Below are 26,000 nucleotides of genomic sequence, written 5' to 3'. Positions count from 1 at the left end.
GATTTAATGGTCGCTCGATCGCATTTTCATTCTCCTTTGCTTGTCGTAGCTTTCATTGAGCAATCCGAAATTAGTGTGGAAATGAATGTTTCGGCTAATTGACTTGTGGCCAATGCATTTCTTGATTTCAACGACAACAACTGCTTTCAACAGATCCCCAACCATTGCGCCAACCCTAAATCAAAAGTTCAACCCCCGAACCCCCCAGCTCAAACCCAAAACCGAAATAAAATCACCATAACCACGCACATGTTTATGTACACCGGAGGAAAAAAATTCTTTTTTCTTGTTGATTTTTATCACTAAAATATGTAAATACCTGTGTGCGGACTGTGGGAGTTTATGCAGCTTGCCTCGTGCTGCATAAACAAAGCTCATTGTGGATGATGATAAAGAAGGAAGGAAAAAACGCCAAAGAGATGAGGGGGAAAAACAAGTGGAAAGGTGGAAAAACCTGTTCATTTTCATTCATGCTTTCGATCAAATTGGTTTTGCGGTTTATTTTGTCTAAAAGGTGTAAAATTGCTGTGAGAAAAGACCGACAGAAAGAGAAAGAGAGAGAGATAGAGAGCAATGTTTAAAGTCAATCAACGCGTTTCTCTCTGTCTCTAACCCCTTGCCAAACAGCAGCTGTTTCGCATCAGAGTAAATTACACACACACACACACACTCACACAGTTGGACACACAGAGGGAGCAAAATGCGGCTGCAAATGAAATTCTATTAAAAACAAACACTTGACACGGCAGCTGCCATTTGCCAAAGTGCCGAGGCGACTAATGACGACCCAGACTCTCGAACCCAATTTCCCATTCCCAGCATATGTTAGCCATAAAACACTTGTCAACTGTTTTGTTCTCGTTTTTGCATACACTACAAAAGAAGCTAGACCAAGGCAGAGTCCACTTCAACTTTAACTTTATGTGATGGAGAACATTTTATGAATGAATTTACACAGATGCCAACAGAAACACTAAAGATCTAAGATCAGGAATGAAAAGAAGGTGTATCAGTTGCTTTCCACTCTTCTTATACTCTGATTCTTTCTCCATCTGTAATATAAACTAAGAATTGGTTTAACATTTACACAAAAGTAAACACAAAATGGGTTTAAAATAGAATGGATGGAACAATCTACTTTTAGACATGAACTTAGCCTTCCTTAGAATGACAGGCTAAAAGGAGCAAATTGGGAGAATTTTACTTCCTTTGATTAAAAAATAGTCTTATGAATTGGGATATTCCTGAAAATATTTGAGGCTTTGTACGATTTGTCTAAATGAACTGTGAATAGAGTCAAAAGAGAGTTTTGTGGCAACAAGAATTGAGAAGGGCAAGTTAATTTGACCTCCACTTCTGCCAAGTTCTTTTAACCAGGATGCGTAATAGGGTAACACCAAATCGTTGGCCAACTTGATAGAGGTATAAGCGACTTTTTGTTTTGTTTTTTCTTAACTTTCGGCTTTTCTAAGCATTTTGTGTTAAGCCCAGCAAAAGGGAGATGAACAACTTGAATTGGTAAAAGAAAAACTAACAAGAGCAAAACATGCGTGACATGGCTTGGGAGGTAAACAACAAGTGTTTTACACGAAATCAGGTGAGAGTGTGGGAAGCATGGCCATGGGCGTGGGCCTGGTTCAGTTAATAGCCTGGTCTGAATGCCAGCTGCTGTTGCCCTGTCTCTGCCTCTGGGCCTTAGCCAATCTACCTCTCCTCCTGTTGGTGGCTATGACGAATGAATCAAATGTCAAAAGCAGCCGTGTCCGTTGTCGCTCAAGCAAAGCAGCTGTCGCCTGTCGTCGGCAGAAAACAGCAAAGCGGAGCAGAGCAAAGCCCAACCACCGCCCAATCTTCACCAATGCCCTCCACATACAAAAGGCCGGCACTTCAAAGAGCTCAGTGCCAGTGTAGAGCAGAGCAGCTCCCAGCTCCCAGTTCTCAGTTCGCAGCTTTGTCGAAATGGAAAATGTCGCCCGCAGAAGTTTTTCCCACAAAACTTGATGGGGCAGCTGCTGCTGCTGCTGACGACGACGCAACGACGGCGACGACGACGCTGGCAACGGCTGCTGGCGAAATTGCTAAAAGAAAAACTAATTATTTAAACGGAGAGGCACAGTGGGCCAATAAATTGCAATTAAATCATTTTATAAAATTCCTTTAAAATTTATATTTGATTCGATTTCAGTCACTTCGTCAATGCAGTTGAAAATCTTTGCCTTTTACTTAGGAAAATTCACATCTTAGCTTAGCTTGACTTAATTTCCCATTGGAAATGAATACATTTGTCAATTGTTGTTTTATACTTATAATTATTAATAGTAGCAAAGTTAGGACTTGATAAATAAATTAGTATATATTGCCGTTCGCCAACTGCCCACTTGAACTCGACTAAGAATATACTTCTTATAAGCCTCTATGCCTATTTGAGAGTGTGAAGATCAACTTAATCTTTATATTAATCACTACATTAAAAGTTTAAAAGAACTTTCTTATACCTATACAAAGAAATGAAATAAATCAAGGGGTACTATTTATAATATTTTATAAAAGTTGTAAGAAAAATAGTTCTTAAATTATATACCTATAGCTCAAGTTAAAGAACATTATATATGATAGGCCCAGTCATAAGCTAATAATAGTTTTATAGCTAGTTGATAAACATATTCCTGATTTTCCAATAGTTATAGTGAGTCATTGGAATTCCTTTTGTTTAAAGAGCGATCTCTAATGTATCTTGAAACTTTGTACTTTCCCTCCATTTAGCAACCCTTAAAACTGTTCACTTCTAAAGGGTATAAAATCTGTCACACTGTAATTTTGAAAGCAATTAAATTTTTGAAAGAATTTTCTTAGATTTCTACCATTGTTCCATTATTATGGGGGGGATACTGGAAAATTTTTGTCCGTTCTTGCGTTCGTCAACTCGTCATGACAAATTAAGACCAGCAATGGCAGCAGCAACAACAAATGGCAACAACAATATAATTTTATAATTTATATATTTGACAGCATAATTTTTTCAATTAGTAGGCTAGAGCGAAAAAAAAAACGAAAAATGAAGAAAAATCATAAAAATTTCAACGACATTTCGTTTAATTTTTTCTTATAAAGGACTGACCAGCCGTCGAGAGCAGGCCATGCTGGGCCAGGATGAGGCCATGTGCTGGACACCAAAGCATTTTATACTTTTATCCCTTTTGCTAACAAAAACACACACACACACACACAGGGAGGGTGGGTGGTTGTGCAGGGGAGGGGTGGGAAAAAGGAGTTAACGAAAAGGCGCGCCAACTGTAATAACAACAACAGAAAGCGAGGGGGAGGTTTCCCAATGAGTTGAATAAGACTGAGTATGGTAGGGTAAAGGAGGAGGAGGAGGAGGAGGAGAGTAAGTCGGGAGTGGGGTGGGGGGGTAGAAGAATGGAAAATCACAGCCAGCACAGCTGCATGTGCTTTTGCTGTAAGCTGGCCAGTTCACGTACAGGTCCTGCCATATGTGTGTCTGTGTGTTGTGTGTGTGTGTGTGTGGAAATGACAGGCAAGCGGCTGACTCGGACCTCGGACTCGGACTCTTTGTGTATTGCCTGGACAGTGAGGACTGTGGACTGAACTTCGCATTGTATTGTATTATATAAGTGTGCGATTTGTGTCTGTGTGTGTGTGCGTCATTATGCCCAAATGGCGCCCATTGCTGACGCTGTCGCTGGCTCTGCCTCTGCCTGGAAGAGATTACTGGCGGCGACACCTGTGCAGTAGCAACAAAAGCAGCAACAGCCTGTGTGTCAGGATCAGAATCATTCACATAAACACGTATGTGTGTGTGTGTGTCCCTGAATCTCTATGTATGTCTGTGTGTTTTACAGTTGAAAACTTTTTTGCAACTTGCTGCGTCAGCTGCTTCATTACACATGGGACAAGGGACAAAGGGACAGGAGACACATTATACATACAAACATAGATATGGGAATTGAAGCAGGAGAAAGCAAAGAGAAGAAGCCGCAGCGGGAATGGTAAGAGGAGCGACAAATGTGTTTTCGGTAATGCCGAAAGGAACCTTCCCAGGCTGGTGCTAAAGTTTCAGCCACATCTGATTAGATGATAATTGAAAAACATATTAGAATCTAAATCAACAAAATTTAAATTTAAATTAATAAATTGCTGAGTTTGGAATCGGTTAATAGATGATGTGAATGTGAATTACCATCAACCAGTCAGTAAGTATTTAACCCTATAGAGTAAGTACTCTAGTAGTTTGTAGCTCTAGCAAAGAGTAATGAGAATTAGTAAAGCACTCCGAATCCTACTTGACTCTGCATATTTTTTTCAATCTGTATCTATCAAGTGAATAACTTTTAATAATTTACAAATTTTCTACTTGTTTTAATCTAGTCAGATATAAATGTATAGAAACAAGTTTCGTAGAAATTAAGTTTAAGGTTTTGAAGTACTCTTTAGCCTAAATTAAATAAATCTAATTTCTGTAGATATCATTATCGTTATTCCGAACAAATTGTTCAAATAAATGATTGATAATACATTTAAAAAAATTTACACAATTTTATTCGTTTCGTATTCGTTAAAGCATTTCGATTTGATAAATTTCGAACGAAAATTAAAACTCAATCTGTATAATTAACTTTAAAATATAAAAATTACAGTTTCACTTTTATTTAGTAGGGTGATGGGATAAAATTGTGTATTAAAGTCACCCGAATGGCCAGACATTTGTTAAAAAATCTAAATTCTTCAAAGCCAATGCCAGAGAAAGTAAATTTTGGTACATGTATTTAAGGATTTACTCCATTCTCTTATTGGCCTAAATGATTAAAACCAAAATTATAAAAGCTAAAGCCAACTTTTCCATCCTTACATGTTAAAAATGATATAAAAACTATGCAATTTATGAATGTTTTGTTATCTGTAAGTGAGTCTGAATGAGCATATACTAGATATATGGATATTGAAGAGTATTAAAGGTGGAACATTCAAATTTGTTATAAGGATTCTTATAGGACGTTTTGACAATGATGAAATGTAATTCAAATTATTGGCACTGTTTGTTATGTTTTTTGGAATTTACAAAGTAAATATTTACACTAAAGACTTATTTGAAATATTTACGTGATTTTCAGTATTTTATTTTCCTGGAGAACATCCTCATCCATGAAGGATATTTTGCTGCTTACGCTGGTAAAATTTTAGTACTCAAGATGGCATTTTCCCCTTATATAACCGATTTCAGGTTTCTTTTGATTATATTATGATTATGATTTATATAAAAAAAGATAATATTTTTGACAATTTTCATTGATAACTTGTTTTTAGTTGTCATCGCATTGAACTATTAAGGAAACCCTCGTGGAAAACTATTTACTCTACGTCAGCCTTTGGCCACAATGAATGGTTGTGTGTGCGAGTGCGTATGTATGTGTGTGTGTGTGTGTGTGTGTTTGCAACGTGCCGCAGCTTCGGCATCATTTTAAATTACACATCACAGAAACACACACAGAGACACTGAAACACAACGACCAACAACAACAACAACATAAGCGGTGGCAACATCAACATTTTTGCACTAGTTGCCGCACGTGTGAGTTGAATCCTCTGCCCTAGCTCCCCCTCTCTCTCTCTCTCTCTCTCTCTCTTCACTTACTTGCCACCAATGTTGCTGCCAGTGTCAGTGTCAGCCATAATAAGATAATGGCATGTCACATACTGAGGGAAAGAGATGGCGAAAAATAAAGGAGAAAGACAGACAGAGAGGGAAACAGTTGAACGGGTGTCGCGCTTAATCGGCTTTATGGTCTGTTTTATTTCCGATATGAACTGCTTCTGCAAAATGTCCAAGGAAGACTCTCACCATGAGATATTCAGAATGCGATAGAGTGCCATTGGGAGAACATTTGCCTGCCACATGTTGTCCACAAGAAAAAAGAGACATGAAGAAGAAGAAGAAGAACACAAAAATGTGTTGTATTTAGGCAAGCAATTATGCCTAGAGTTGAGATCCAGCTGATGGCCGCCAGCTGCTTCACGAAATTCCCCAATGTTGCTTATTGCCAAATGCAATTTTCAGTTAAAAACTATTCAAAACGAGGCCATGTTGCAATTGAAGATTTTCCAGCTGCCATCTCCAAAAGAGGAAAAAGGAGGCTTGGGCTTGTTTCTGATTGGAAAAGCATTTTTATGCCACTTTACCCCGCAGCACGTGACGCAGTTGCTGCCGTTGATTGCCTGGGCAGCCAAGCTGTCTGTTGCTGGCAGCAGCAGCAGCAGCAGCAATAACAAGAACAACAACAACAATAACCAGGCAACTGGCAACTGGCAATGGCAACACATGTTGGCACGTGTCAACGTTGATGTTGCCCCGGTTCCTGGTCCCCTCTCTCTCTTACTCTCTATATCTCTTGCTGGTCCTCAGGTCTCCTGACTGCACTAGACAGGCAATGCGACTGCCGCCGTTGCTGCTGCTGCTGCGGCTGCGAGTGGCTGCCGTTTTCAATTAAAAATTGCGAATGACAGCAGGTGCTGTTGATGGCCCCTAACCGAAAACCTGGAACAAACACACACACACTCACACACACACACACGATTGTTTGTACGTGCACCTGTAAGAGGTTTGCTTTAGTTTTTTTTATTCATTCATACATGTACATATATATATATATATCTAATAGATGGCAGAAGCTCCTCTTTTGGGTTCTGTTTTTGGCCACCAGGTTCAGAGACCATTAGCAGGACATACAGGATCAAAATGAGTTTCGAATGGGGGATAAATTTTAAAATGCATTCTTAAGTTATAACCAACATATTTTTCCGGCAAAACAATTAAAGGGATGTGCCTTAAAAAAAAGCCTTAATTAAACCTTTATGTTTTTTCAACCAAAGAGTTGCTAAATATAATAGTTTTTTATTCAATAGTTATTAACCAATTACCTGATTAGGTTTGTAATAATCTAAGTCTAGACATGGGAGACAAGTTTTCTCTGAAAATGAGTTTAAAAAGCTCTCTTTGTAGACTTAATCGTAACGGCTTTTAATTTGTTTGGTTAACAAGATTTTAGATTGTTAAACTAAGAGTCAGACGGACTAGGAGGAGCCTCGTCCTGGGTCCTTACTTGGGACACGACCCAAAAGTTATTATTGCATTCTGAAATTAGATACTTTTTCTTATCTCCGCTTGATTTGAGAGTTCCATTTCTTAGTCTTTACTCTCTTCATCGTGATTCATTTCAATATCCATTCATTGACAACTTTGGGGATTTAATTAAACAAGTTACTTGCCACAATGTTGCATGCATCAGAATGATGATGCAATGTCATTGAGCAAATATTCCTGGGATGATGCTCTCGAGCCGGTTGCAAGTGTGCTGCCCGACAGCAACATATGACACTGCAGCAACAATCAATTTTTTGTTGTATAGCTTTTCCTTGTGTTTCTTTTCCTTTTTGGCACAAAATCTGTTGCAGACACTTGAGCCAACAGCTCAAACAACTGTGTCTTGACAAGTTACAAGAAAAGGCATGACTAAAAGAAGAGAGACAGTGTGAGAGAGAGAGAAGGAGAAAGAGGGAGACAGCTGCTGCCACTTGGCGGGCGCAGTTTCTGTTGCTGGGGCATCATCTGCGTTTCATCTGGCACAAGAAATATCGCGGCAGCTGTGCCAGCTGCTTCGTTTTGTCTTCTTTTTTTTTTTTTTTTTGGCTGACGCCCCTTTAGCCAGAGTGTGGTTGCCGGGTGTGTGCAAGTGTATGTGTATGTGTCTGTGTGTGTGTGACAAGGTCAGCCCTGTTTAAGGCCTGGAGAGGCACACTCTTGCTCTTGCCTGGCAAATTCAATTCAAATGTTTTGCCTTCAACTCAAAAGTGTGGGCGATGGTCAGAAGAGGGCTAAGAGAATGGCAATGGGGGGGGAACACAATTTGGTAGCTTGCCAGCAAATGCCGTCTACAATTGCACTGGACATGGCCCGTTTTTCTTTTCCATTTCTTTTTGGCTTTTAGCCTTTTTTTCTACTTTTTTGCTTTGTTTAGAAAATGTTTAAAACATAAGAGAGGACAGTTTGGTCACAGATGGGCAAAAAACAAACGAATGCTGGGTATAAAGATGCGTTCGAAGCATGAGAAGGTTAATGGTTAAAGCATTTGTAACTCCTCATACCAAGGACAGCAATCTGTGAGAGAATGTAAGAAATCTATGAACAGGAAAAACAAGGAATAACAATGCAAAACTGAGTAAGAAGGGAATAAAGTAAACAGAATAACTTTTAAAGAAAACTGCGGAATAAAAGGAGATTTCAAAATATAAGTGGAATTTATTGGAGTTGAATTTTTATATCCTAGAAAGACTTGAATTCATCATGAAAGTTTTCTCAATGACTTCACGATCGAAAAGTCTTCTAGTTTTGAATTTAGCCAGTGACTATTAACCAGGGCTAAGAACTATATTGGAAAAGTATTTCATAAGCATACTTATAATAATACACAATTTCTTGCCAAACTTAATTTGGCTACGTTTTGCCGTTTGTATAGGTACATATATCGTTACTGATTTGGAGAGATCAGACTGAATATGAAATGCACTTTGAAGGTATGAATAATACATACATATGTAATATACACATGTATAATGTATAGATTTATCCTGATTCCCCAAACGAAAACCATGCCATTTTTAGAGCGGAAAAGTTTGTTTATCTCAGCTTCAATCATAACTTTCTCAGATCGGATAACAACAATCAATTATCAGAAGTCACGAGTAAAAAAAATAAGCCCTTTCTTATTGTAGTTTAAGAACTAAGTACATAGAATTTGGATTATTTCATAGTACAACAAAGAATAAACTATATTCTGCTTAACCCCTGATATTACACAGCTAATTATAGTTTTTTTTTATTGTCCCTGAAGATTGTAGGTCCTTGGAAACCAAGGTAAATCATATTACTAAAGAGAAATGCAAGTTTTGAAGTCTCCGCAATGAATTTTTCTTATCTTTGACAAGGCATTAAACAATTTTAGAAGTTTTAGTCCTCGGTAGATGAGTTGTCTAAGTGCCCCAGTCATTCTGGGCAACTGAACAACGAGGACCCAGGTTCGGATCCCAGGCTCGTGTATGGATGTAGCTTGGAATGTATGTCTAAGCCGAAGGCCTTAGTTGCCGATACTTGTAAAATATAGTTAGGTTGATAGTTTACAACTAGGAATATCCTATACTTTGTAACGATCCTTTTTCGTCCTTCGGGATATTTACAATTATCTCTTGGGTTAGGTTCGGCACAACAAAATTTATTTTGTGCCCCGGTGAAATTAGAACAGGTTTGTTTAATTGATTTGTTTTGGTGGTATGTTTATTTACGATTGTTTATGGGCTTGGTTGGATATGACAAGTTTCTTTTAGAGGAGTCCCGAGCTCTTTCCTGGAATTTCGGTAACAGGATATATCCTTGTACCTTCCAATATGCTGGGGATCGTCCTGGGGCAGTTTGACCTTACTCGATTCTTGCCTAAACACGGTGTTTTAGTCCTATTCCAAGGACTTGCTGGTTACAGGATAATTTGAGAGGTTACTCATAAGGCCGTCTCGAATTATTCTGACTTTTCTTGATCCTTTCACTTGTTTGTTTCACTAGTCTGAGCCTTTAAGGTTACTCGTAAGGCCTTAAAAACTCCCTTGGTTGATCATGACTTGTATACTTGAGTCAATTAGTTCCACGTCTAAACTAAGACTGCCGGCTCTGTCGAGCGTGGTCCCTTAAATATATCCCGAGATGCCCATAGGGCGCTGGCTGCGGCGTCGTGCTGTTGGCAGTATTCAAAGAATAGCTAGGCTAAAAAGTGCTTATGCTAGAAAAGGGAAGTGAAGTACCTAGTGTGTCTTGGGTCACATATTTTGCTAGGGTCGCATAAACAGAAGTTGCTTACATGGCTAAATGTGTTTACAGGAAATAAAAGACGTATGTAGCTTAGTTGACTAACAGTGATATGGGTCGCGATGCACGCGTGCTGTGTGCACTCGTTTAATTTCCCCTGCAATGCACTTTCATACGTATATCGTATCTCCCCCTTCGGTTCGCATATTCCCCTATGCAATGCACAAACCATTATCGTTTCATATAATGCATGCATGCCCCCCCACGCATCTTCCTGCTTGTACGAAATTGCCAGCGGTCGCATGTGGTTCGATCGGTCATGTTTGATCGTAAATCATGGGATCGAGCCATATTGGACTTGGTTGCCCATCGCATGTGTGTGCATATCGGTTTCTTGCATTACGCTTCCCACGCATCTTCCCGCTTGTACGAAATCGCCGACGGTTGCGTGTGGTTCGACTGGCCACGTTTGATCGTATGCCACTTCGATCCATCAGCAGCGGATTCGGTCGTATATCGTACGTTTGGTTTGTGTCTCGGCTATATCTTGTATCTGGTGCATCCTTTGCACCGCTTGATTGTGTTGTTGCTGGCTTGTTGTGTGGGATATTATAGTTAATTATAATGTTCCTCACACTCCCCCCTTCTTCGGGAGTGATTTGCCCTCCCCTGTCCCTTGTACCTTATGTTTGTTTTCTGTGTGTGTATTTCTTTCTCGCTGCCATGTCATCAGAGTCGTCCTTCTCATTGTTCATCTAGTTTCTTGCCATCTGTTTGTTCACATATTTGTTGTTTCATCTGGCTGATATGTGCTTGCCTGGTTTTTCCTGTTTCTTTGTGCCGTAATTTACATATAACTGGAGACAAAAAACCCTGTCACTTCATAGGGGCCTCCAAATCTTGGTGCCAACTTTGCTGCAAATCCTTCGGCCGCATTCGAGAGATGGTGTTCTTTTGCCCATACTGTGGTTCCAATTGTTGGTCTCCACTCTCTCCTCCTTAGGTTATAGTGACGTGCCTGATTTTGTGCCGCCGTCTCCAGATTACGTCTTATTAGCTCGAACAGCTCTTGTACTTGTTTTGCCTTCGCCTCTGGTGGTACGCTTTGCTTTCCTGTGCCTGTCGTGACACTATCGTATATCGCGCCTGGCATTCTAGGTTCACGTCCTTGTATCGCATATGCTGGCGTAAATCCAGTTGACTCTGATTGACTAGTATTTACAGCCAGTGTTATTTCCGGCCAGCTCTCATCCCAATTCCGTTGATTTTCACCGGTAAACTGAGCAATCATTGTTTTCACTGTTCTGTTTGCCCTTTCGGTTGGGTTTTCTTGTGGTGTGTATGGTGCTGTTAATTGGTGGTGGCATCCCCATTCCTCTAGCATTTTCTTAAATGTTCTGCTAGTGAATTGGACCCCATTGTCCGTTATTACCACTTTAGGAACTCCAAATCTCGACAGAATCCTTTCCCTAAAGGCCTTGATTAGATTCTCTGCAGTTGCCTTTCGCATGGGTATCAGTTCTGTCCATTTTGAAAATCGGTCAATGATTACTAGTAACATTGAGTTTCCATGTTTCGACCGTGGTAAGGGTCCGACGAAATCAGCGCAGACGGTGGCCCATGGTTCATCCGGTATTTGCGTCAGCATTTTCCCTGCTGCTTGCTGTTGGTTGGGTTTGTATTGTTGACACGTTGTACACTTTCCCACGAATTTCTTGATATCTCGTTGCATTCCTGGCCAATAATATCTTGACGCAGTTCTAGCAATCGTTCGCCTGTTTCCTGTATGCCCTGCCGTTATGGAAGTGTGGTTTTCTTCCATCACTTGGTTTCGTAGCGTCTTGGGCACACACAATTTCCATGATATTACTTCTTCTTGGCCTGCTCTATGCGGAATATTCCTGTACACCTGGCTGTTTTCTACTATGTAATCTGGATATTTCTGTGGTTGTTGTTGTATTTTCTTTATTATATCTTGAATCCACTCACATTCTTTGTTTGCTTGTCGTAATCGGGCGCCATTGTCTACTATTCTTTTGCACCCTTCCATCGGTTGTCTTGATAGTGCATCGGCGACAATGTTTAATTTGCCCTTTCGATATGCTATTTCGAAATCGTATTGTTGTAATTCCAGTGCCCATCGAGCTATGCGGCCCGTGGGGCTCTCTATACTATTCAACCACTTCAACGCCATGTGGTCTGTCACCACCTTAAATCGGTATCCCTCGAGATATGGTCTCAGCTTGCGTACTGCCCACACTATTGCTAGGCATTCCTTTTCTGTTTGCTCTTCCTTCTGTGTCACCACGATCGATATGCGTTCGGTTATCCTGTCCTGCATCCTCTTCACCGTTGGAATTTTTATCCTGTGGCCTCCGCATGCTATTTCGGTATTCATCAGCCTTAGGAAATTCCATCCTAAGATTATAGCATCTATTCCGTCTGGCATGATGAGAAATGTTATGTTCATTTCTTTGTTTCCGAATCGAACGTATCCTGTCCATTGCTCGTTGATGTCTCTCACCTTCCCGTCCGCCATGTATACTTGCTTGTTCGTGGTCTCTCGGTCTCCTTTCTTTTGCACCGTTTCCAACATTTGTTTGCTGATAAAACTGCTCGTGGCTCCGGAGTCAATTGTCGCTTTTATGTGGACTCCTGCTACTTCGATAATTGCTGACAATTGATCCTCTTCCTCTATTAGTTGGCCTATCAGTGGTGAGGAGCTTGTTGGCTGGGTCCCTGCTCGCCCCTGATAGGCTGGAACCGCCTTTCGTTTCCCGAACTCCAACAACACTCTTTAGTTCTTTTCCCAATCCTTCCACACTGCCAACAGAAATTGAGTCTCTGATTGTTGCACTCCGCATCTGCGGCATGCCTGGTTTGGGTTCAAGACTCTTCCCTCTTGGATGTTTTTATTTTCTTGGGTTGGTCTTGAATTGTTCTCCATGCTGTTGTTTTGGCATCTTCGGCACTGTGTGACTGGTGGCCCGTAATTATTTCCTCCTCTATGGCTTGATTGGTTGTTGTGTGTTCTTTGAGCATTGTTTGGGCGATGGAAATCTGATCGTTCTTGTTCAAGCATCTCATGTTCTTCCGCCAACTGCATCAGCTCATCTAGGTTTCTGACTCTGTGCGGCCGAACGAATATCCTCAAATCTGGAGTGCAATTTTCTAATATAACCTCCAATTGCTCGTACTCTGGTATTTTAAGGGGTCTCATCATTGTTTGCATGTCGACCATATAGTCCTTGAAATACTCGTTTCTGTTTTGTTTGCGATTTTTTACTTGATCAGCCAATTTGTTGAAGAATCCTCTTGGCAGGAAGTATTTCCTGAAGCCCTCAACGAATTCCTTCCACGATCGCCACTGCTTATTGTTTGCGAGGTACCATTTGAGTGCTTTGTCTTTCAGTAGTTCTGGCATTGCTCTTGGGATCATGTCCAGCTCGATGCCATACATGTCTGCTGACCACTCGATTTGTTCTATAAATTCTAGCGGTCTGGAATTGCCATCGAATCTGAAAGTCCACTCCCTCACTTGTTTTGCCACCTTGGCGTATTCGGTGGTCCTGTTTGTTGTGTGTGGTGCCGCGTTCTTGGGGTCTATCGTTTGTCTCCTTAGGTCCCTCTTTGTGTCGGTGCCGTCTAATGCTCCTTCGCTTCCCCATCTTGGTGGTGCAAATGGAGGAATCGCTAGCGTAGCGATATTTATTTTTTTGAACTCCTCGGCCTCCTTGTTCTCACCATTCTCGCCAGACTGTGCTGCGCTTGTTTCTGGTTTTTGCTTGGACATTTTTGTGAACTTGAGTTCTAATCTTCTTATCTCCTCTCCCCACTCTGGATCAGACTCGTGGTTGTCTATCCATTCGCCGAGTTGTTTTCTCATCTCCTCTACCGTGCCGTTCATGTTGACTCCGATCCTTTGGCCTGTTTGTAGCAGATCCTCTTTCTTCATGTGGTACATCCATCCTTTCCCCATTTTGATGTTTTCCTCTCAATTTTCAAACTTTGTCTTGTTTAAAATTTCACCAGTATAGCACGTTGGGCGCCAGTTGTAACGATCCTTTTTCGTCCTTCGGGATATTTACAATTATCTCTTGGGTTAGGTTCGGCACAACAAAATTTATTTTGTGCCCCGGTGAAATTAGAACAGGTTTGTTTAATTGATTTGTTTTGGTGGTATGTTTATTTACGATTGTTTATGGGCTTGGTTGGATATGACAAGTTTCTTTTAGAGGAGTCCCGAGCTCTTTCCTGGAATTTCGGTAACAGGATATATCCTTGTACCTTCCAATATGCTGGGGATCGTCCTGGGGCAGTTTGACCTTACTCGATTCTTGCCTAAACACGGTGTTTTAGTCCTATTCCAAGGACTTGCTGGTTACAGGATAATTTGAGAGGTTACTCATAAGGCCGTCTCGAATTATTCTGACTTTTCTTGATCCTTTCACTTGTTTGTTTCACTAGTCTGAGCCTTTAAGGTTACTCGTAAGGCCTTAAAAACTCCCTTGGTTGATCATGACTTGTATACTTGAGTCAATTAGTTCCACGTCTAAACTAAGACTGCCGGCTCTGTCGAGCGTGGTCCCTTAAATATATCCCGAGATGCCCATAGGGCGCTGGCTGCGGCGTCGTGCTGTTGGCAGTATTCAAAGAATAGCTAGGCTAAAAAGTGCTTATGCTAGAAAAGGGAAGTGAAGTACCTAGTGTGTCTTGGGTCACATATTTTGCTAGGGTCGCATAAACAGAAGTTGCTTACATGGCTAAATGTGTTTACAGGAAATAAAAGACGTATGTAGCTTAGTTGACTAACAGTGATATGGGTCGCGATGCACGCGTGCTGTGTGCACTCGTTTAATTTCCCCCTGCAATGCACTTTCATACGTATATCGTATCTCCCCCTTCGGTTCGCATATTCCCCTATGCAATGCACAAACCATTATCGTTTCATATAATGCATGCATGCCCCCCCACGCATCTTCCTGCTTGTACGAAATTGCCAGCGGTCGCATGTGGTTCGATCGGTCATGTTTGATCGTAAATCATGGGATCGAGCCATATTGGACTTGGTTGCCCATCGCATGTGTGTGCATATCGGTTTCTTGCATTACGCTTCCCACGCATCTTCCCGCTTGTACGAAATCGCCGACGGTTGCGTGTGGTTCGACTGGCCACGTTTGATCGTATGCCACTTCGATCCATCAGCAGCGGATTCGGTCGTATATCGTACGTTTGGTTTGTGTCTCGGCTATATCTTGTATCTGGTGCATCCTTTGCACCGCTTGATTGTGTTGTTGCTGGCTTGTTGTGTGGGATATTATAGTTAATTATAATGTTCCTCACAACTTATAATAATAACAACAATTAGAATGTTAGATTTCTATTTTAAAGCTTAAACTATTTTTATTAGCAGTATAAAAGTATTTGTATGAATTGTGACACAATGAAAAAACAGTTGACATAAAGGAAAGCAATTTTCAGGTCGACAGCATTTCATTTTTAGCAGCAATTCATTTGTTGGTTAGACAATTGTTTACCTTTAGCTAAATTGCCAATTTTTGGCTTAGAGATTTAGCCATTGTTTCAGCAAAGAGTGTAGATACACTATATATACATATATATATACCAATATATTTTTCAAGTTTTTCCTATGACATTTTTGCGTTTCGCCTGCAAACATTTTGCTTTGGCAGTTGTTGTTTTTGTGTGTTGCTGCTGCTGTTGCTGTTGCCCACGTCTTTTTAATAAGCTGCCACTTGCAGCGACAACAATTTCGTTGTGGCAAAGCCAACGGGACAAGAACAAAAAAAAGGAGAGCAAGAAAATCCCATGGAGGAAATAAAAATGAAGAACAAAAAAAAAAAAACAGAAAAAAAGGAAGCCAGCCAGGCGAACAGCAGAACTAGAAGCAGAAAGCAGCAGCAGCAGGACGACAGCAAGACCCAAAAATTTGTTTTTGACTTTTTCGATTAAGTGTATGCACACCAATACACACACACACACACCCACACACACACTCACAGAGACAGAGAGAAATAACCGTTAGTTGGCTCGCCTGTGTGTGACATTTTCGCGCTTTTTTAGCTTCATTTTCTTCGTTTTTGGTCTCTTTGTTTGACTTTGAGCTTTGAGCAACATTTTGTGTCGCAGTCGCTGTTGGTTGGGCTAATAAGCAAATTGACTTATTTCCGGTTGTCGCCATATTCTGTTGTCTCAGCTGTTTGAGGCCGCAAACAAAATGGCGTCTCATTAGTCAATGTCGTCGCCGTCTAGGCAAAAGGCAAAGTCGTCGTCATCGTCGTTGCCGTTGCCGTTGTCGGCATATCTTAATTGCAAAAGGTGTGAAAATTCCAATGGGATCGTCAAGGAATAGGGGCGGAGGGGGCGGCATAGGCAAAGTTTGCAGTGCTAATGATTGATTGAGCGCTTGATGGATTGCCAAATGGTGTAGGCAATCGAGTCGAGGATGGATCTACAGATGGGTCACATGTGTGCGAGTGTGCGAATGTGTGTGTGTGTGTGTGTGTGTGGACTAATTTCATGCCAACCAAATAACAGCTGCATTTGTCATGTGCATTTCACCTGCTTCGATTCGATTCCAAATATAGTTTTTTTTTTTGTTATATTTTTTTCGCTTTATGTCTGCCGACTATTACGCTAATAACTTTGCCCTTTTGTTGCTGCCGACTCTGTCCATTTTAAATGCAATCACAGTATATATGACTGCATGCAGCTATTCCCCTGCGTTTATTGCATTATTAACTAGTAAATTGCTGGGCTCCTCATTGCCTACTGATTGCTGATTGAGCAGGGCTTGAGACGTTGATTTGCCCATGGCTAAAGGGGAAATTAAATTAGCGCAATATTTTATTTCACTCTTGATGGACATCTCAGGTCAAAACAAATTGCACTAACTGTCAAAATTATAAACTAATATTTGCTCGCTTGACAAATACAAATCCTGTCCTTGAACTGGTTTAGGCATATAACACTAGAGTATTATCTTGATATAACTTACTACAGATCACTACTAAGTTCTATTTAAGTAGTTGGTCTCAAAGGAATGCTTTCTGTTCATTCTATATACTTGTCAATTCGTTATACTAATGAAATAACGAATATTTGAGTAGTTAGTCTCAAAGGAATGCATTCTGTTCATTCTATATACTTGTCAATACTTGTCTAGGAATAAAATGCAATTAGTGCCATTAGTGCCATGAAATGCAATGACTGTCATCTGATGATAAGAAAATGTATATTATATAATTAAATATCTGGTTTTCCCAAAGAGGAAAAAAAAGATATTGTGAGTTAAAAGCAACGTACTTTATTATTTGAATGAAAACTTGAAACTGAGTTACAAAAATATCTTATGGTTATATTTATAGGCTAAATTTGTGAGCCCTTTATTGGTGTGATTGATATTGACGCGATTTGATTGGCCCGAATTTAAATGCTGAATTAGCGTTCTAACGCTCTTGGTTTTTGTTTATAAAAACGGATGTTTACTTTAACGTTATGAATTTATATGTTATTGGGTTTCGGAGTTGGATATATGACTATATATATATAAATACAAACACATACATATATTGACTACATTGCCAAAGTATACAGGATCATTGAGGGATGCGGAAAGGAAACTCCATTCTCTGTCATCACTAAAGAGTCAACTGATCTGAAGTATACTATATAAATATTATATACATTAACTATACAAATTACTTTTGATTGGTAAGTCCAGTGTCCCCAATTTTGTTTATGTAGGTGTGAAAACCAAACATTTAATTTGTCGATTACTTTTCTCTGAATGATTACTGCTTAGCTTTAACTAGATGTATATTGAAACTATTGATTAATATGCTGTTTATTTTTGCCTGGTTAAACAAAATAGGTCTTATAAGTGCATTAACAGAGCAAACTTAAAGACTATTTAACCAATTTCCAAGTTAGGTGATTAATTAAAGCTTTTAAGTACAATTAAGATTCAATTTAAATTAAATTCCTATTTAATTGATATTGTATAAGTTTTTCATCCTGATGGGAAAGTCATTTTCCTTCTCAATGACCTAAAATTTGCTATATTTTAAGCTCTTAATAGAATATTGGCATTTACATGAACCTCTAACATTAGCCATATATACATATATTCCTTGTCGTTGTGGATATATCTTGTTACCAGATTAAGTTAATAACCTTTCCAAAAATTAAGAGTGTTTCGGGTTGTATACATTGCTCTAAATATAACCCAAGGAGCCTAATGTTGATCTTTACCCAAGTTTCAATCGTCACCCACTTGAGAAGCCACAAACAGCAGATGCCTCAGGATAAAACAGATCTAAAAATAACTAATTCCACTTACATAAATTTTAAGTCAGAGCTGAAAATGGCTTGTAAATTGTTGATACAATAATCACAACTAGCTAATTAACTTCTAAATAACTGAGAAATTAGCAACTCTTGCATTAGCTTGGTTAAGTGTTGAAGTTTTTTCCCCAAATTTAACATTTATTTATGATAGGAAAATTGATAATTAGCTGTTTAAATACTCAACTCAACCTATTTAAACTTGTGACTAATGAATTAAAGATATGGAAAATCGAAAAAGTAACATTTATTTGGCCAATAAGCCAATTAGTTCGATTCAGTTGGCTCAGAACTTCAAGCCAATGGAAGAGTTGTTGTTGCTGAAGTAAAAAGCAAACACACACATCGGGAAGATTATGGAAAAATTTTAAACTTGGGTATTCCTCAATTAGACATACTTTAAATAGACTTTTGTTTGCCACTTTTAGCCGCTTTCTGTGTTTCACACAAAAAAAAACTAAAACAAAAAACAGAAGGCAGAAAGGCAGACTGTGAGCCTACAAGCTGTTAAAATGTTTATGCAGGTGTCATGCCTATGACTGACTGAGGGACAGATAGACAGGCAGAGAGAGGGAGAGGGAAAGGTGACTAGATGGAACCACAATGATTCGTCTGCTTGGGTCAACAACAACAATGAGAAAGGCCAGAAAGCAGCTGGCTGAACACTTGCCACTTGCTCAATTCCATTTCACTGCAACGTCCGATACCTTTCTCTACATTTCTGATCATCGTTGGGCAGGAAAACAACAGAACGCAGCTGTCCTCGTCAAGGACGAAGGTCAGGCCAGGTGAAATGACTCACGAATAGAATATAAAGGAAACGAAAACGAAATTGATCTCTTTCGATCGACAAATTCTTATTTTGAATAAGAATATTTCTTATTTTATAGTCCGAAATGGGATGATTCCCAACGAGCACATGGCATCCAGCTGCAATTATTTGCAGTTAAGGGAAGTTTCCACCTCCCCCGTCGCCCGCGATTGCCAACCCAACTCGAAGGCCATCAGAAACAGACGGCGGCGCGACCAAAAGTCATGGACCAAAGCCAAAACCAAAGTCAGACGTAAAATGCCATAGAAGGGGGAGGGGAGAGGGAAACGGGCAAATAATTTATAAATTTGCACGTGAAACTGACAAAAACAAAATCCAAAAAAAAAAAACCAACAACAAATGGGGGAAACTGAGTGTGGCAGAGACTTTTGCTGTGGCAATAAAAATCAGAAAATAAATTGAGTGCCAGCTGGTGACAATCAACATGTGTTGCTCCTTCCTCCCTTCACTTCCCTCCACAAACCCGCATCGTGCGGGTATCTTTGAGATACTTTTTAGAACTTACCATTTTGAATGATTTGTAGTTTTGTATGTATATTTAACTTAATTGTAGTTGTTGTTTTTATTTTTGTTTAATTTTAGTTTTTAGTTTGCTTTGGTTTTGGTTGTAGATATCTATGATTCGTTTGTTAATTGATTTGCGGCATGTTTTGTGGCCAAAAAGTATCTTCAAGATACTTTTCGTTTAACAATAATACATTTGATAATTGTTTATGTCACAGAGTTCACAATGCGATAACGGTAAACTACATTGCACCAGCATTTGTTGTACCGGCATCTCGGAGCGACTGAATAACAACACACAGATACGACCGACAGATTTAACAGAGTGAGAGCGGGAGAGAGAGAGCCTAAGAGAGAACCAGGAGCAGAGCGTACGACGTCCGACCAGTTGAAAGTTGAATTTGTTTGTGAATGGCGTTGGCGTTGCTTCTTTCAGGTAACGCCAGCAACAGCAGCGGCAGCAGCAGCAGCAGCACATGTTCGCCGACTCGTAGATGACTTCGGTTCTTGTGTTCGGCAAAGGCGCCTGCGCAGTCGCAGTTGTCGTCGACGCTGCGGCTGCTGATACTGAAACAGCTGTTCCACTGCTTGTGTTCGCCCCCCCTCCATCACCGCCGGCGCCAGTAAACGTTAGCATTGCCTCCGGCCTTATCGCTAGGCAGGCAACAGCAACAACTGCCAGACATTTCGTTGTCGTTGTCCCCTCGTTGCCGCCTTCGTCGACGATGTCGTCAGCGTCATCGTCATCGTCATCCTCGCCGTTGGGCTATTAACATCAGCTGCTCCTGCTGCTGCTACTCAGCCTCCTGCTCTCGCTCTTCTTCTTGGATTGCTGCTGCTGCTGCTGGCGGCAGCTGAAAAAATTCCTTTTTGGCAGCAGCTTGCTTCGTTTTGTTTCAGTTTTATATTGATGCGAGTGTGTGTGTGTGTGTGTGTCTGTGTGCCATGGAATTCCAGTTGGCATTGCGTTTGCCAACTGCGTGCCGATATTTAAATAAATTGCCAACCAATTGTGCACACATACACAAGCATGGCACACGCCCACTTCCACCCCCACTCCTATACCAGTGACAGAGTTTTACCCCCTCCTCAAATATCGCACCCTGTCGCCTGTCGGTTGTGCATTTGAAAACCATTCAGATGGCCTTATGCTCGTGTTCACACCATGTCAAATGCTTACTCCACATAAACCTCTCACTTGTCTCCCATCTTCCCGCCACCCAATCATCTACAATCCTCTCTAGCCCCATGGGAGCAAAATGAGCAAGCAAATTAAGACCAAATTTTTGTTGTTTTACTTCATTCCGATTTGAATTGGAAATTTAGTTTACAAAATTTGTATACTTAACCAATGATTTAAGATTTGCTTAAGTAATACAATACTCACAGGTACTCTACATCTTACATTATGACCAAAAAGAAGAAGAAGTAATGAGTTAGTTTAACATTTAATATCTTTTAAGATCTGCAATTTTGAGCCTTCATTCAATGTAAACCTCGCTCTCAAAGGGAGCCTCTGATCTTTTTGGCAAATATTTAAAAAAAAAGGACTCTTTCAAGGGTTAATAAAACTATTACAAACTAAAATATAAAACATCTTCGTTTTGGAGTCTATAATTCTAATTTAATCTGTTATATAGGATCTTAATATATGTAAAATCATATGGATATACAGTGTGGGCCAGTAGACTAGAGCGTTTTAGTTTTTTTAAACTTTGAATTTGTTTTCTCGGCTTCCAAGTAATTTAACGATAATGACCCGTAAATGTCGTCTTGTTAGCTTTCGGTTTTTCGTTTTTTTTTTTTTTTTTTGTAACAGGCTGGATTAAACCAAAAGTCCCGCATTCCAGCCTTCGTATAGGTTAGCCTGTTGTCTCCAAAATCTTTAAAATTTTAGTTAGATATGTGTACTCTTTAAAGAAGTTGTAGATCTAGGTAATCTAATAGAGACTGCATAGCAAAAATGTTCAATTTAGCCCCAGGATTTGATTTGGGCCAATCGAAATTGTGGGTTTTTGTATGTGATTCTTGAGGTTTGACTCTGTTTTATTTCACAAATTTAGATTTAGGTACTTCTTTCTTGATCTACGTATAAAAGTAAATTGAAAGTAAATTTCCCGTCGAATGATAAATTTTTTTTTTTCAATCCGACAAAAATTAGACAGTCATTCGTTAAATTACTTGGGAGCCGTCTACTGTCCACCACTGTATTCTATAAATATTATATTCTATAAATATGTTTTCCAATGTGCATATTCTCATTCAAAATATTCGAGAATAAAATCTTTCGAATGGCTTTTTTTAAATCTGACATTTTGTGGCATTTTAATTATAATGTTAAATGTTATATTTATAAATTATCGTCAAAAATTGAGGGAAACAACTTCATAACTGAGAATAGATTAGGATGAAATGGTACATCAATGACGCAACAGGGAAAGCCTTTGTTATTTCATACATTATAGCAAAGTCGATCTTTTTTGTTGCTGTATTTGTAAATTAAAAGAAACTACTAAATCAATTTGGTTTTTCTAACCATTACTTATACTTATTTCAATTGCCACACGGTATATGTATGTATAAGTCAGAGCGATGACAATATTTCATTATAGAACCTACAACTTTTGCTGGTTCTGAATTGTTAAAATAGAAAACACAACTAAATTTTTAATAATATGTGGTCTGGACATTATGAATTTGAAGTATCCTTCAATATTCAATCAAAATTACAAAATCATAGCAGTCCAATCAGACTAGGTATGTTTGTAAGGACTCAAAGGGTTGTTTTAATTGAGATACTTAACTCTTAGCATATCCATTGTAAAGCTGACCTTTTTCTTGTATTTCTCATTTAGAATAATTATTTTGGTGAGTTCATTGACCTCTGAAACCAATTACCAATGCCTTATGGTAATTCTGTACAGAATGATTTGAATATTTTTTCGTTTTGAGTAATGGCCTGGAGTCATTTTAATATCATCTTGTGTTGTACAACATCTGCATTAGCCATCTATAACTCAAAAGACATTTCAATAGTTTCAACAAATTGACCGAAAACCAACTAAAACAAAACCTGCTTTTGGGCCAATAAATGGCCATTCATCTTGTCCATCCGGCACCCACTCTATGCCTCCCCCCACCCCGAAACCCCTTTTCCGTTTCGCTACAGTCCTTTCTACTCAAAGTAGCGAGTGCCCAAGGAACCCAAACCACAAACTTGGAACGTTGAGCATTTGGCACTCAACGAGGATGTGGATGGGTATGGGTAGAGGAGAAGCAGGAGGAGGAGGAGACATAGTGGTAGGAATCGGCATCTTCTTTTTACGTCTCTGCTGTTGCTGGTAGCAGTTGGCACTGGCAGCAGCAACATCTCGGGCCAGCATCAGGCGGCAAATAATGTAAAACGCCATTAGGCGAGATTTTCTCATACAAACAACAATTGTGCATTGGCAACGTCTACCAGTGTTGTGTTGGTATGGCTGAAGAGGGGGGTGGCAGGGTGCTAGAACAGAGGCGGCAACTGTTGTTGGCGGGGAATGCCAAGGGGCGTGACTGTGGGCGCTTTTGGACACAGCATTTTTTTATGCGCATTTTGCACACAAGCAAACCAACTGAAGGCAAATGTCTGAGAAGCTGAATGAAGGCACCAACAAGGGGATGAAGTGGTGCGGCGGGGCTGACTGGGGAGGGGTGGAAAAAACTCATGAAACGTAGCAAACGAAAACAATTTTGGGCCATGCCGCCGCCTGGCAAGTGGCAACATTTGGTTGCCGTTGCTGTTGCTGTCGCTCTGCGACAAATTGAATGAAATCACGGCAATTTGGACGGGCATACATCGAGCTGGAAAGATTCCCACACAACCACCCACAGCCATCTCCCAATCTCCTGTATTTTGGGGGGACAGCTGCGTCCAGATTTTCAGTCGCCAAATGGCCAGCAGCAGCAGAGGAAAAAGCATTTTGTATTTGCCTTACTGTTGACGCATAATTGAATTATTAATTTTTATTTTTTTTAAACAACAATTTATTGAGGGATATCTCCCTCACCAGAGATGCCATCGAGAGGGAACGGGAGGGAAGATGCCTGCACATGGTTCACTTTTTGCTTGTCTGTTTATCTGCACGGCGTGTATTGCCTCTGATAAAGAAGTTGTTTGCTCAGCGTCAATTCAGCAGACCAGAAATCCCACACCTACAACGCACGACAGCCTCCCACCCACCGGGATGGGTGGTATTCCACCCTCGAACACCCAGTTGATGCGTCCTCTAGGCCAGCAGGTCAAAATGAAGCTGTTTGAGGTTGTGTGTGTGCGCGTGTGTGTGTGTTTGTGTGTGTGTCTATGGCATTGACTGACTTTTGATAATAAGTTCGAGGAGTTGGTGGAGTTTCTGTCTGTCCTTTCTTATTTTTTGCCCGGAAAGGAGTCAAGGGAATGGAATGAAGGCCAACTCAACAACTGAGTGCGAGCAGATAACACTTCATGGATGGTAATAATGCTGTTGATGATGTTGTTGCTGCGGTTTTTTTCTTCTTCTTTTATTTTTTGTGGGGCAAATTGATTGAGTAACTGAATTCATTTGAATTTAAATCTTAAATTTTCTCACTTTGCTGTTTTTGGGCTAATTGCCTTTTGTCGAGTGCTGTTGCCGTTTCTGCTCTTTCACATCGATTCACAGCGGTTGGGCCTGTCCAGGGAGACGCGTTAAAAATGTCACCGTCAGTGACAGCGGCAACGTCGTGCCCCAGACTGGGGGCCAGGACATGAATAGACCGCTTGGACAGCAACAGCCACGGCAACTGCGACTGTTTGGCGCCCTTTTGTGTGTTTAGCGTATGTCTGTGTGTGTGTGTGTGTGTGTGTGTGTGCGTCGAGGAAAAGCGTGAAAAACTGAGACTGAGTCTGAGTCTACTGCTGCTGACTGGCAGCTGAAGTGTGGACAAAGCAAAGGGGTTTGACGAGGCAAGAAAACCAGAAAACGGAAACCAAACCAGACAAGAACAAACCAAAGCAAACGATAGACAAGACATACTTCTTGAAGGACTTGGCTTGCCTTGGCAAATGACAGCACCAAAGGAGTTCAAAATATTTTCATAAACTTGCAAAAGTCTTTAAAAATTTAATAAAATAGAAATTTCCTCAACTAACTCTTTTCATATTATCATTATTATTATTGTAGATGCTTAACACTTTTCAGGACTTAGAGTGGAAATGACATATTATACGTTTTCTATAAAAACTAACTATTATAAATAGTTTGAACATCGCTTCGAAAGTAACGAAGTTATTGACACAACAAGTCATTGTTTTAAACAGATAGTTTCTATGGGAGCTATATGTATAGCTTATAATATTATAATCTCCCGATCTTGCTGAAAATTGATAATATCTCAGAAACTAACAAAGTTTTTAAGAAAAGTTACTGGTCATAACTCTGCCGTTTTTAGCTAGTTTGGAGCTCTAAAATATAGTCGTCCGATCCGCCTGAATCCGAGATATATGCTTACGAAATTTCAACTCTGAAGGAGGAGGAGTTTGCGTTACTCTTATTAGTTAAGATTATACATAATAAACAATCTTTTTATAATCAGCTATCACACAGGATAACTAAAAGGAATCTTATTCATAGTCACCGACCTCGAATTATCCTAACATCCAAATGAGATGCTTGCCGTAATTGACTTTTAATCTGTGTTATCAAAATACACGTAATGAAAGGAGTAGCTACATCAAAGTATAAGGACATCCACCTACATTCAGCTATTGCATAAGAAAGTAGTCTATTTATTGAACCATGATCTTACACGAGGGCAGAATATAAAGTTATTTTAATCTTTTTAGGGACTGAACTTCATTTTTGACAGACAGAACAAATACCTTGGCATAAGAAAGACCGTTATTCTGAAAATTCGAAAATGATTATTATTAAGAACTCAAAGTAGACGATTTTTAAGGTTGACAATGCTTTTTGCCCTAACGAAATTATATCGGTATATGATCCACAATAAAGCAAACAGTGAAAAAAATAAAGAAGCCAATTCCATAAGTTGAAATCAATCTTTAAATTGAGGAAAAATTTGATACTTGAGCTCTTAATTGAGCAGAAAAAGTTTTTTTTTTTTAAGTGGTAGGATGGGTTACGGATTTATATAATTAGATAAAATTTTTGAGTTGGCCGAACCGATATAGACTTCGGCCAGAGTACAAAATCATCCGGAAAGAACTGAAAAGCAGTATTTATTATTAATAAGTTAACGGTCCATTATTATAAGCACCCATTTGATATTATTTAATATATATTGGCGGACACGAATTTAAGACGATTATTTTTGGTTTTAGTTCTGATTTTCTCGGCTTCTAAATAACTTAAAGGAATAAGTTTTTCTGTAATTTGTTGGTTATTGTATTCAGATAATGGACCGTAAGAATAG

General features: G+C 39.7%; 1 protein-coding gene across 1 annotated transcript in view; it reads right to left on the bottom strand.

Moving 5' to 3' along the window:
* The window catches only part of nvy (CBFA2/RUNX1 partner transcriptional co-repressor nervy), a 33,099-nt gene extending 13,156 nt beyond the window's left edge, over positions 1-19,943 (bottom strand). The window contains exon 1 of the mRNA XM_068291232.1: positions 19,573-19,943. Within this exon, the coding sequence (XP_068147333.1) occupies positions 19,573-19,575 (3 nt within the window). The 5' untranslated portion in view covers positions 19,576-19,943. The remainder of the gene's footprint in view (positions 1-19,572) is intronic.
* Positions 19,944-26,000: the final 6,057 nt, after the last annotated feature.

The sequence above is a fragment of the Drosophila tropicalis genome, unplaced genomic scaffold, assembly GCF_018151085.1.
Source record: "Drosophila tropicalis isolate 14030-0801.00 unplaced genomic scaffold, ASM1815108v1 contig_593, whole genome shotgun sequence".
Lineage (NCBI taxonomy): Eukaryota > Metazoa > Arthropoda > Insecta > Diptera > Drosophilidae > Drosophila > Drosophila tropicalis.
This window is presented reverse-complemented; position numbering and strand designations above follow the sequence as displayed.